Raw genomic sequence first — 12032 nt, 5'->3', positions numbered from 1 at the left:
CAAAACGCTCCCCGACAAGCCCGCTAATCCCAGCTGAACATAATTACACATGACAAAAGCTGCACGATAGCCACACAGTGGCATCGCTGACCTCTGACCTTGTCTGAATTGTGACACATGCTAAATTAGATAGTTTGTCAGAGCGCTCTAAGTAGATTTGACAGCCAGTTGCTGCAGCCTGGGGATGTAATTGGTTTATGGCAATGCAAAGGGTGATCATTACCCTTGTTAAAAAGAAAAAGAAAAGAAAAAAAGAGCCCTGGGGGAGGAAGTGGTGGTGGTGGGGTTGTTGCTGATAATCAATGGATACATCCTGATGAGTTGAAGGAGGATTTAAATTTATAAAACTTTTATTTCAGGGAAGAAATAATCTGAAAACCTCAGACAGCTCAGAGGGGTCTGAGCCAATGTGCAGCAACTGAAACCAGCTGACATTATGTGGCATAAGACCTGAAAATGTCCAGTTATTCCCGATTGTACGTGGGAATCATCGCAGCCACGGGGGGAGAAAGCAATTTAACCTGCAGGCCGACCTGGCTTGGAAATGACAAGAGAAACACAGGAAGACGAGGGAAGATAGCAGCCCGGGCTTCACGGAGAAAGCAGCAAAGCGTTGAAGCATAACCAAAATATGGGCTGCGGTCTTCGCCAGCCGCTCGTCCCGTTTCACAGGCTGCGATTTGTCGGTTTTTATTGTCTGCCTGCCTTTGTTGGTGCGCGCTCCCCCCACCACCACCAGCAGCAGCAGCAACAGCCATCCCCTCACCTCCTCCTCACTCCCACCCCGTCCACCAGCCAACCCCACTTCCCGCGTCTGCGTGCAGCGTTCAGCCGCCGAACACACGCCGGGGGCGGCAGCGGCACGCACGCGGGGCTCGGTGATTCAGAGGCCGCCGGAGCGGTGAACTGAAACGACTTCTCTCCCGCTCAGGCCCCCTGACCACCGCTGTGACCGCTGCTGGAAACAAGGTCGCGATGGGGTTAAGGTCCTCCCGCCGGGAGGCCTCGACACTAATTTATCTGTCTCGCACTGCGTGACAGCAGGTCCACGGAGCCCTCGAGCTAATTAAGTACAAAAAAGAGCGCAGTGGGATGATTTGTGCAGGCTGCCGTCCTGACACTCGGAGCTCCGAGCTGACTTTTAACTCTGTGCTTCAGTCACATCCAAAGCAGAGCTCACAGTACAGCCCACGACGGCAGCTTTCAGCCGTGCATCTGATCTCCACTGTTGCAGTGTGGTTAACCAGCCTCCACTCTCTGCACCCTTCACTTTCACTGCCCCCCAGTGCAAGTTCACTGTCACAGAAACTTCCAGAATGTCATTTACTCAATCATCGCCTGACGCGATCGATATTTGTATGTTGTTGCTGCTGCTGCTGCTGCGAAAGGGGGCGGTTAAGAATCAGAATGAGACACAGACACACTAACACCCAGCTCCGAGGCGCCAAACATGCCCGATAATAGACGTTTAATACGGGTAACGACCGAGCAGGTCCTCCGGAGCTGAACGCAGTATAGGCACCTTTTGCAAGAAAACGAACAGCATGCGGGGCAGTGCTGTCCTGTCCTGACCTATCACAGCGACAACCAGGCAGTTTGTGCCTCTCGCCGCGATTTCACACACTCGCCCGGCTCTGTGACTGCATCGTCTCCCCAGACTGCTATCAGATTTATACATAGCCTCCGGCCAAGAGGAGAGTCCATGCTAGCGTGTGTGCCAGTCCTTCAGGGCGACCTCATTACCCCCGCAGACCTCTGCTTTTTAAAAACAATTTGCAAGTCCTGCACGTCCAAGAACCCCACCAATAAAAAAAAAAAAAACAAGGGACTATTTTTTTTTCTTTTCAACAACTTTTCACGGCTGTGAAGTGAGATTGCGACGAAGTGAGGGGGGAGGCAAAGCCACAACAGCGGTGCCAAGTTCAGTTTAAACTTTTGCTGGGGATGCTAGACGCAAAGAGGAAGTGGAGTGAGGACAAAGTGCAAAACACAGCAGAAACACATCAGTAGGTTGTGTGTGTGAGTTTGTGGCGTTTTTGTTGCAAACTGGACTTGTGTTTGCACAGCGCGCTCTCGCAGCTGCAAATATGGCACCTACAGCAACGTATAGCTGCCATAACAGGACAGCAGCCTGAGTGCGGCTGTCTTTTTTTAAGAGGAAGGAAAAAGTGTTAAAGGAGGCTTTCTTTCTTTCTTTTTTGTTGTTGTTGTTGTCTGCGCGCACTCGAGATCTCGCTGCTTTCTACTGTACCGATGTGGACCTGGATGGGATGTGTTGGAGGAGGTGGGGGGATTAAAAGAAGGAAGATCTGCGGGTTTCGGACACTTCCATCACGCGCTTTTCTATCTTATATTTGTGCCTCTAAGAAAAGCAGCAAAAAAGCGCGCGTGAGTGTGTGTATTTCTTATTTCGTGTGCGCGCTCCCGACCTGTCCGCCAGTTTCCCGTTTTTTACTGTACCTGGCGCGGCTGGTGTTGCAGTTTCCCGAGGCGCCGCCGGCGAGTTTATGTCGCTTGCGTTCTCGTCCAGGTCCCCGTCGTCGTCTTCTTCATCAAAATCTCCTCCCTCGGAATTAACCACCATGCCCTCGTCTTCCTCACAGGACCGGAGAGGAGAGGACATTATATCCCTGTCATTGGATCCGTCCTTGTATTTAAAAAAAAAAAAAAAAGAAGAAGGGGGGAAGAAAGAAGAAGGAGAAGAAGAAGAAAGGGGGAGAAAAAGCGCGTTCTTGTCCGATTATATGATATTTATTTAATATTCAAATCGGCTCAGGAAAAAGTGGGGGGCGTTTTGGAATATTTTACACCAAGGCAGAGCAACAAAGATGGCCGCCCTCTTATATTTATTTTTTAACAACCCCCCCAATAAGAAAAAAAAATCCCCTTACATAAAAAATGGCTGACTATATTATTTCAGAACGCACCCCCCTCCTCCTTTCTCTCTCTCTCTCCTTCTCTCTTTCTCCCTCCGCGCGCCCCCTCCCTCCTCAAAAACGTACACATTGTTACAAGGAGCAAAAAAAAGGGGTGTGTGACTGCATGTAAGTTACATTGTTACTTGTTTGTTTCTTTTCTCTCTGACCCCCCCCACCTCCCCTCCTCTCTTTTTTCCCTCTCTCTCGCTCTCTCTTTCTCTATCCCCCCCACCCTCCCAGCCCCTCAAGTCCGGATCAGTCACGAATCCGACAGACTTGCCTGGTGTCACTGTCACTTGCCAGATCACACGCAACAACTCTCGCTTTCTGCATTGCAGACCCCGACACAAATCTATCAAATATGGCCACCTTATATTCTCCCGAGCCCCCACCGTTGTGCTTCAAAAAAAAAAAAAAGAAAAAGAAATTATTTTGGAGCAGCAGCAGTAGGGTTGGGCACGCGCTTGTATATATACGTGTGTGTGTGTGTGTGTGTGTGTGTGTGTGTGAGCGTGTGCGTGTGTATGAGTGCTGGGGAGGGATTGAGAGAGAGGAGAGAGAGAGAGTGAGTGAGAGAGGGGGGTTGGGAAAATCTGCCGCAGCCATGCCCAGACTTACATCAGATTGTATTGCTTAAAAAATTAACTACTTGTGGTGGGGATGGAAACAGGTCGGGGTATGCAAAACCGCGTTTCCACCTCTAGAAAGCACCGCGAGAAACGGCTCCAAGTGCGCACGCCGTCTCTCGCACCGGCGTTTAAAACGGCCACGAGAGATTTTCCGAGCTCTCGCTGTAAAGTCGCGCTCTCGTTAGCGCCGAGCTGTGACAACTGGATGGCAGTAAGGCCATGGGAATGCCTAGACCCCGGCCAGCCCTCGGTAGCTGCCCGGGGGCACTTTTGTTTTGACAAAAGGAATTTTGATTTGCTTTTTTTTTTTTCGCATTCAAGCCTCACATAGAAAATCAGGGTCAGGCAGGAAACTGTGACTTCACTAAAGATTCAAATATATGGTTTAAAAAAAGAATTTAAATATATTTTTAAAAGGCGCATTATGTTTTAAAATACATGATTCCTATTTCATTTGAAAGAGATATTGAATAAATACGGAACAAATTACACATTTCTTGCAATCTCTTGTTTCCCAGTGAACCAATATCTAGTAGCAGTAGACCCTTGGTCCCTTTAATATCTCAGCACCTGTGTTCCAATAAGCTGCTCATGTCTTTACTGTTTAATTCGCTTCAGCAAACTGTAGTCGGCCCTAGAGTGTCTGAACATTTGTTCAGAGTTAGAGGGAAGAGTGTGAAATTTTATTTATAAAGTGCTAAATCACAACAACAGTAGACTCATATAAAGGTAAAGGGTTTTTATCTTTATATGAGGTAGAGGCCCTACAATAATACAGAAAAAACCTCAACAATCACACTACCCCCATGAGTAAGCACTTGGTGAGAGTGGGAAGGAAAAACTCTCTTTAACAGGAAGAAACCTCTAGCATAACCAGGCTCAGGGAGGGGCAGCCATCTGCTGCGACCACTTGGGGGTGAGAGGAGGAAGACAGGACCAAAGACACACTGTGGAAGGGTTTTATATGTAGTAACATTTACTTTTTGTATTTTCAGCCTTTATTTTGAAAGGATAGTGCAGAGATAAGGCAGGGCAAGAGTGGAGGAAATGGCCAGTGGGCAGACTCAGACTGTGCAGCTGCAGCAGCCTTTGGCATACGGGTCACCTGCTCAACCAGCCCACAGTTAAAGGGCCACCCGCCCAGTATTACCTGAAGTTTGAGCTAGCTGAGGAGGCCTTGGGGGGGTCAGGCCACACCAAAGTCAAAAGGTCTTTTACACTCCATTCAGTTTGCATGCTGAGCACATGCAAATAAAGAAATGCAAGCATTGTGAATCCAGGCTCACTGTTACCTCAGTGAACCACCTTTCTAGTCTTACTGACCACACATTGTGGTTTACACCATAAGCCACATGTACACACATCGACACACACACAGATATTCAAATAGCACCTTGCTATCTCTTAAAAAAAGGAAGAAACGTATGTTTTTAAAAGTTTTAAATCCACTTCAGCTAAAATTAAAGAAAGTTATGTCTATAAAATTATATACAGTATGTAAAGTAGTTGATGCACACAGGTATTACTACTCTATTTTTACACGCAGAGCTGTGTCATCCACTGTTGAACAACCTAAGGAAGTTTTATATGAAGATAACTGAAATGTTGCAGTGCAAGCACGCCTACATCTCCCTGAACCCCACCATGATACAACCTTCTCTAGCCCTCCTGTTGTCCCAACAGATCTGTAAGTGAATGCAGGAGGGGAAAAATGTGGAATTATAAAAGTGTCAGAAGCTGAAAGACATCCCGACCACACGGCCGACAACTCAGGCAGCGTAGCCGTTGTGACATCTCGTAAAGCCTCCGCGTCTCCAAGTTCAGCGCTCCGTCTCTATGCTATCTGTCACTCTGTCAGCTGTGGCTCCCACACCAATAACTGGGTATCGTGTAAACAAGCATTTCAGTTACGCCTCGCCTGCTCAGCACGCTCCTCCTCCTCCTCCTCCTCCTCTCTCTGCTGCTGCAACAGGTGCTCGAGCTGCTTCGGCTCAGCTCGCCCCGCGCCCACAAATGAGAGGAGAGGAATTTAATTAGTGTCTGATCCAAAGGCCACATCTGCCAAGAGAGAGACGGCGCGACGCAAGACAACATGGGTAGAGGAGACATGTCTGTGTGTGTCAGTGCAGGGAAAGTGTATCACAGTGTGTGTGACTGGAGTCCCCCCATCCACCCACCCACTAAGCCTCTGGCCACTGAGGTGTCTGCGGTTGCCAGATTGAGAGGCTGGTGATGTGGAAGCTTTGTGTGTGTGTAGCTTACATACTCTAACCCACACTACCTATGTATGTGAGTGTGTGAGTGAGGTATCTGTACTCATAAGCGTGCATGTTTCTCACTATGCTATTGCAAAAGAAAAAAAAGGGTGAAACCAGCCAGGGCTCTCATGTGCCGTAGGCCCTGACATACTGCGCTACTCTGCTGTGACTACCCGCCTTCCCCCTCCCCGCCCACCCGCCCGCCACTACCAACACTCCCCGTGTCCGTTTGGCAGGGAGACATGTCGAGGATGAGAGAGAAAAGCCTCCCCTGGGTGCTGCGCTCCAGCTAACCCAGATTTTATGCAGTGTGACACACAGAGGAAGACACCGGCTCCTGAGCTCCATTCAGAGCTGAGCTGTCTGAACTGAGGCGACCCGGGGAGCAGATAATGCTTAAATAAGAGGCGTGCAGCGGGGGCCAATCCAGCAGTGTGGGACTGAATTAGCAGCAGAAGAAGTGCTGATCAGTTGAGTTTTGGCTCAGCGTATTCCCTGACCAGTGAAACACTTGTAATAAAGTGTTAAAAAGTAAAGGTGGGACACAGTGCTTTTTGGGGTTTAATTGTGCCAGTTAATGGGCTCCAGTTGTGGCCGTGTACATTGAGAGATGATGATTTCTGGGAAAGTTTTATCAGACACATAAGAAGGAGAGGGAGAGGGTGATGAAAAACTCCTGAGCTATCCAACTATATCAAGACTGTAAAGGACATAATCAGCAAAGTTTGAGTCTCTTAACATCCACCAGATAAAGTGTGACACATCGAGGTTTAGGGTTAAGGCTTCTTTGGACAGTAAAAGAAAGTAAATCCTTTTAACTCATAAGGCATAGGTCATCATCTGTGATTATCATTCTAACCTAAACTATTAAAATGTGCCATTTTAAGTGTCCCAAGAAGCTGGGACGGGCTCCAACTACAACGCTGAATCTGATAAGCAGAAGGAGCTAAATGGATGGGTGTGTGGATAGGATGTGGTTCTCTCCAAAACACAGCACTAGGGTTAGGGATGCCATTGATAATGACTTTAACCTCACATATTAAAAGCTTTTTAATGTGGGTGAGTTCTCTGCAGATAGGTCAAAAACACAAAATAGCCTTCTTTTGCATGCTATGCGTGGAGTTTTGAAGGATAAAGAGGATACAAACCTTTAGTTACGAGTATGATGCCAGTCATCCCTCTTCTAAGGATTCAAGATACCATCAGCACAGTCAGCAGCAAGGCCAGCACTCACTGCCACTACAAAACCACCCAAGAAGATCTGTGGATTATGGCTTTAGTCCAGATATAAAAAAAACAAACTATGCACACCACCTAGATGAGGCTCTATTTTCACTCTCATTCATTTCATTCACATAGAGATGCGTCGATATACAGTGAATATATGATGGAATACTGCTGCACAAGAGTATATCTTCTACAAAATCATGCTTTTTTTTAACATCAGTAGTTACATCTGTTCCGGGTTGTTTGCTGAACAGTGTTTGTCTGATCTTATCATATCGTGTCTTAACTTGATCTTTCCTTTCTCACGAATGACTCACATAAATCTTGACTCTAAATTCTTTTTAAAGTCTTTTAAAATATTTCACAGCGATAATAATAAATAAAAATAAAAATAAAAAACGCAGGAAAACGTAGGAACTAAATAGAAAAGAAACTATTAGCCCCTCCTCCAAACTCTACTTTGAGAGAAAAGTGCAAACCAGATATTTATATTCACATGCCAACATTCCAGTTTGACATCATCTGTCTTATCCAGTGTGTAACATTTAATCTATGTGGTCATTTAGATTTAGATTTTTGGCACTTGAGAAAACTAGGTTTACTATCATAGTGTTTCTTCTTCTCTCACGCAGCTTCTCTGTCCTCTTTTTCCTGTAAGTAATTGGGTTTCATGGTTCTGTTAGGAGATGTTTGGCATGGAGGATCTTTTGCTTATTGGTTCCTCTACAGTGTGTGTAACGGTTCATTTCATTTGTAGTTATGCTGACAGCCTCTCTCTTTACTTTTATTTTGAGTCAAATTAACTTGACTGCTTTTATTTGTTCTGCAGATATTGCGACTTTATTGTTATTGTGTTGCCATAATAGTGCGGTGAAAATGATATTTTTGCGACAATCATAACCACTGTAATGACTTTAGCAGTTTCCCCCCAGGTTTTTAAATGTGGTACTTCAGAAAGGATTTTTAAGTAACAATTGGTAAGTTATACAAGTCATCTTTTCAGTGAAGCTCATGGGTTAAGCAACGCGTACAAATCAGATAGAAATCTCAGTGATTTTATCAGTGTTTTTATAGCGATGTGTCAGGAAATGAAGGGAAAATGATCCTGTAGCGGCCACTTGTGGCGACGGTGGGGACACACAGGCGAGCTTTAAAATGCCACACTCCAAATTCTCCAAACTTACCCGACAATAAAACTCTGAACACGTAATAGTTTTCGTTTTTGAAAAGTATGGGTATATGAGTTTTTAAAAGGCTTTAGCAAACAGTGCTAAAACGAGGCTAATGAAGTCTTTGATCAGTGCCAGCTGGTAGTTCCTCTTAAAATTAATAAATTTACAGACTTAAATGTTAACTTTTTATTATTATTAATATTTATCATTTAAATAATGTAAACTTAAAAAAAAAAAAATCTACCAGCATCCTAACGGACCTCCCTTTTAAGAAGAAAATAAAACTGGATCGTTTCCGGTTTCGTTGGTCCGTCGATGAAATTGCTCCGTAAGCAAATGCCGGAGGAGAAGAAGAGGGGCAGGTTATGGCCACAATGATTGAGGAAAACGGCCCTTCGACTCACGTATGTGTTTCTCGTTTTAATTTTTCAGTTTGTCTCTGGGTTGTTGGTGCCGTTTAACGTGTCAAAACTGAGACTAAAAAATAGTTAAACTGAAAAGTATTTCAACATTGTCATTGCTTCAGTTGTAGCCAATTCGTTAGTCGGTGGCTAACAAATTAGCTTGTACATCTGACCTGGTAACCTGCGTTTATTTAACTGTTTATATAACGACAGACTAGAGATTCACTATGTGTTGAGTTTCCCTCACCGAAATGCAAAGTTTGATCATTCTGTCTCAAATCATTATTTTTTCCTCGACCGTCTCAGATTTACCTAAACATTTATAGTCCAGAGTTTGGATATATATATAGTGATTGTTTTAAAATGTTAGCTTCATATATTATTTTTTTTTTCAATATATATGTTTTAAGTCCCATCCACCTACTTTCAGGCCTTTTTATAGCTCAAAACTATTAAAGGTAAAAGCCTTACATTTCCACAGGCCTTTCTTTCTTGAACAGGAACTGTAATTTGGAACAGTAAAAAAAAAAATCACATTGCAAAAATGCAGTAGTGACAGTTTCTAAATGGTATATTGATTCATTTCACAGTACTGTAACATAAAACAAGCAGAAGCAAGTAGAAAGCTTTTAAACATGAAATTCTTGGTCACAGAAATTAAGAAAATGTCATTTTCATTCAACTTTCATTCTGTGTTTAGCAAGAATAAAACTCATTTTTGCATGCAGATGAAAAGAAAAGGGACATACATTTGATGTAGCCTCCTACAAGTACTGTGCAGCTCAGATAAATTGACTAAAAATTCCCACCTTGGAGCAGAAAGTGGTCTTTCGACATACCACTATCCTGCCTCCGTGTTTAGTTTCATCTCATTGTAGTCCTGTTTGTTTAGAAACAAGCCCCCAAGGCACTTTGTTCTTATTTTGGCTTCCTGTACCACTTGGGCTCAGAAATAACAGTAAAGTTGACCCAGCTTGGACACAGTATAAATAATGTTTATCCTTTAAGAAGAAAAAATGATCACAAAAGGAAAAAAGAAAACAAAAAGAAAACAAGCACACGGCACACCGCTAAAACTTTTTGACTCACAAAATGTATGACAGTGCAAACGTACGTACAAAGTTCTACCAGGAAAAAAAGATGTCAGTACGTATTAAGAGATATGAGATTTAACAGGAGTGCATGGAATTTATTTTCTCACATTTTATCTAGCTAATACTTTTTTTGGTTTATGTGTCCCAAAAAAGATCCTGATTCCCTTTTATGGTACGAAAGACCAGTGCAAATTTCACACATTTTTCTTTAATAGTTTTTGAGATATTCGCATTCAAACACTGTCGGATTTTAAAATTTGGGGTCAAAAAACATTATGAAAGTGGGTCAATGGACAATTTTGGAGAAAAATGTATAATAAGAAGTGTTTGATATATGAAGCTAAAATTTCACAGCGGTCGTTACATGTGTCTAAACAGGGCTTCTTTCAAATAATATAATAATGGATTAATAATGTGCCAATTAGTTTGTTAAATAATAATTTAGCCCTCAGCTTAGGTTTTATTTTGCTCACTTTCCCTTATTGTCCTCACCCAGGAGCAGTCTGAAGTGTCCTCATCATCTCAGGCACGGCAGAAGCTGGAGGGGCTCCTGAACAAGAACATGAGGATCCGCATGACAGACGGACGGACTCTGGTGGGCCTTTTCCTCTGCACTGATCGGGACTGCAACGTCATCCTCGGCTCAGCTCAGGAATTCCTTAAATCCACAGGTACGCAGAGGCGACCTGAGCACAGCGTCCACTAATGCCTTTGACTCTGTATAAAAAGGCTGCTCTGTTCTTTTTCACACCTCGCACTTTTTATGGTGTTGTATTATCAAAGCATCTTTGAAGTGTCTTTCCAGGAAATATTTAAACACACAGGTGTGCTATCAAACTGTGACTTTACTCAATGCCAAACCATCTTAAAGGTTAACAATAAAGCTAAAAATAATACTGATCAGAACCAGCAGCTGTGGGAAACTCATACACGATGCTTTTGTCATTCACTTGGCAAAAAAACACACAGGGAAATGGGTAAAAGTTGTGTTGTTTGTACTGTTTTGTGGTTTATTTGCTGTGACCTGTTGTTTTGAAACTCATGGAAATGGAGCAACTTTTATCATCTTTTGATGTTACAGTTAAAAATCATTTCATATTTACATATATTAATCTGTAGTTTAGTTCCTAGATTATTGGTTTTGCTAAGAAACAAACTGTAGTGGAAGAGAAGATGATGTTAGGTGCTGAAAACATTCCACCAAATCCCAGGGCTGCTCTGTTGGAGGAGATGTGGTTACTGACGAGGCCATTCGAGTACAATGAGTTCATTCTCATGTTCAAGAAACCAGTTTGAGATGATCTGAGCTTTATGACATGATGGTTGGACTGGGGTTATAAAGGGGTGGGCATAGTCAAATACCCCAGTTAGGCTGCAGGTATTTAGACTATGCTATGTTGGTAGCCAGTGATACATGGCAGGGTAGCTCTTTAAACTAAACTCTGTCCCAACCGTCTGAATGTCACAGTATAAAATGAGACTGTTTCTTTTGTTGTTATTGGGCAAAGCCTTGCTGTTCTTTCTGTATGTGCTGTTCATTCAAATATGCTCTTCTGCGTACGTTGCTTGTAATGAGTTATTGTTGCCTTCCTATCAGCTTGGATATTTTCACTTTGTCAGAAATTTCTCTATGAACCACACAGATGGTCGTGTGGGAAAATTTCAGAAATATTCAGACTAGTAGAGCCCCTTAAATCACCTTTCTTCCTCATTCTGTTTACATAACTACATGTCTAAATGCACTGATTTGCTGCCATGTGATTGGCCGACTTGGTATTTACATTAACGTGCAGGTGTGCTTAATAAGGTATCACACAGTAAGTCTGACCTGTTGTCTCGTTTTCTTTTCAGACACATTCTCCCAGAGCGAACCCAGAGTCCTGGGCCTGGCCATGATTCCCGGCCACCACGTGGTGTCCATCGAGGTGGAGGCAGACAGCCTGGACGACACACAGGGATTCGGAGCTAACCACTGACGGAGCTCCGTCTGTTTGGACAGCATTCATGTGACTGAGTCCTGCCGAGCCAGACTCAAGACGTGGTCGATCCCAGGAGAAGGGACGACGTCAGTCTCTCAGACTCTTTGGACGCAGACCTTCTGTGTCGATGTCGTGGATTCAGTCAGTCCCTCGGCGACTGATGAAAGAGTGCGTTTGCGTCAACTGCTGCACAATGCAGCGAGTGTAGAAATGGTGTGGGCGTGCATGAGGTGTGAGTAAACGAGAGCTTACTTGTATGTCTCAGTGTCTGCAGTGCCCGTCTTTATTACAGTGTGTTTTAAAATAAATCACCCTATTTGAGACTTTGTTGCCGTCCTCGCCTCGCTTTAA

At 43.9% G+C, this 12032-nt stretch overlaps 2 protein-coding genes across 5 annotated transcripts in view; one reads left to right on the top strand and one right to left on the bottom strand.

Moving 5' to 3' along the window:
- The window catches only part of chd3 (chromodomain helicase DNA binding protein 3), a 55614-nt gene extending 52339 nt beyond the window's left edge, over positions 1–3275 (bottom strand). For all 4 annotated transcript variants that reach the window (XM_006801699.3, XM_006801701.3, XM_006801702.3 and 1 more), the window contains exons 1-2: positions 3199–3275; positions 2461–2647 (exon numbers count right to left, since the gene is read on the bottom strand). In XM_006801699.3, the coding sequence (XP_006801762.2) occupies positions 2461–2623 (163 nt within the window). In that variant the 5' untranslated portion in view covers positions 2624–2647; positions 3199–3275. The remainder of the gene's footprint in view (positions 1–2460; positions 2648–3198) is intronic.
- Positions 3276–8492: 5217 nt separating this feature from the next.
- naa38 (N-alpha-acetyltransferase 38, NatC auxiliary subunit) lies at positions 8493–12004 on the top strand. Its single transcript, XM_006801698.3, has 3 exons — positions 8493–8608; positions 10199–10373; positions 11554–12004. Exons 1-3 carry the CDS (start codon positions 8570–8572, stop codon positions 11676–11678), a joined length of 339 nt encoding a protein of 112 aa, XP_006801761.1. The 5' UTR covers positions 8493–8569; the 3' UTR covers positions 11679–12004.
- Positions 12005–12032: the final 28 nt, after the last annotated feature.

The sequence above is a fragment of the Neolamprologus brichardi genome, chromosome 3, assembly GCF_056152115.1.
Source record: "Neolamprologus brichardi isolate AB-2024 chromosome 3, ASM5615211v1, whole genome shotgun sequence".
Taxonomy (NCBI): Eukaryota; Metazoa; Chordata; class Actinopteri; order Cichliformes; family Cichlidae; genus Neolamprologus; species Neolamprologus brichardi.
This window is presented reverse-complemented; position numbering and strand designations above follow the sequence as displayed.

Coding starts and splice junctions, on each gene's coding strand:
- naa38 (XM_006801698.3), top strand. CDS start 8,570: ATGGCCACAATGATTGAGGAAAACGGCCCTTCGACTCAC. Junction 8,609..10,198: donor AAAACGGCCCTTCGACTCAC/GTATGTGTTTCT, acceptor GTCCTCACCCAG/GAGCAGTCTGAAGTGTCCTC. Junction 10,374..11,553: donor GGAATTCCTTAAATCCACAG/GTACGCAGAGGC, acceptor TTTTCTTTTCAG/ACACATTCTCCCAGAGCGAA.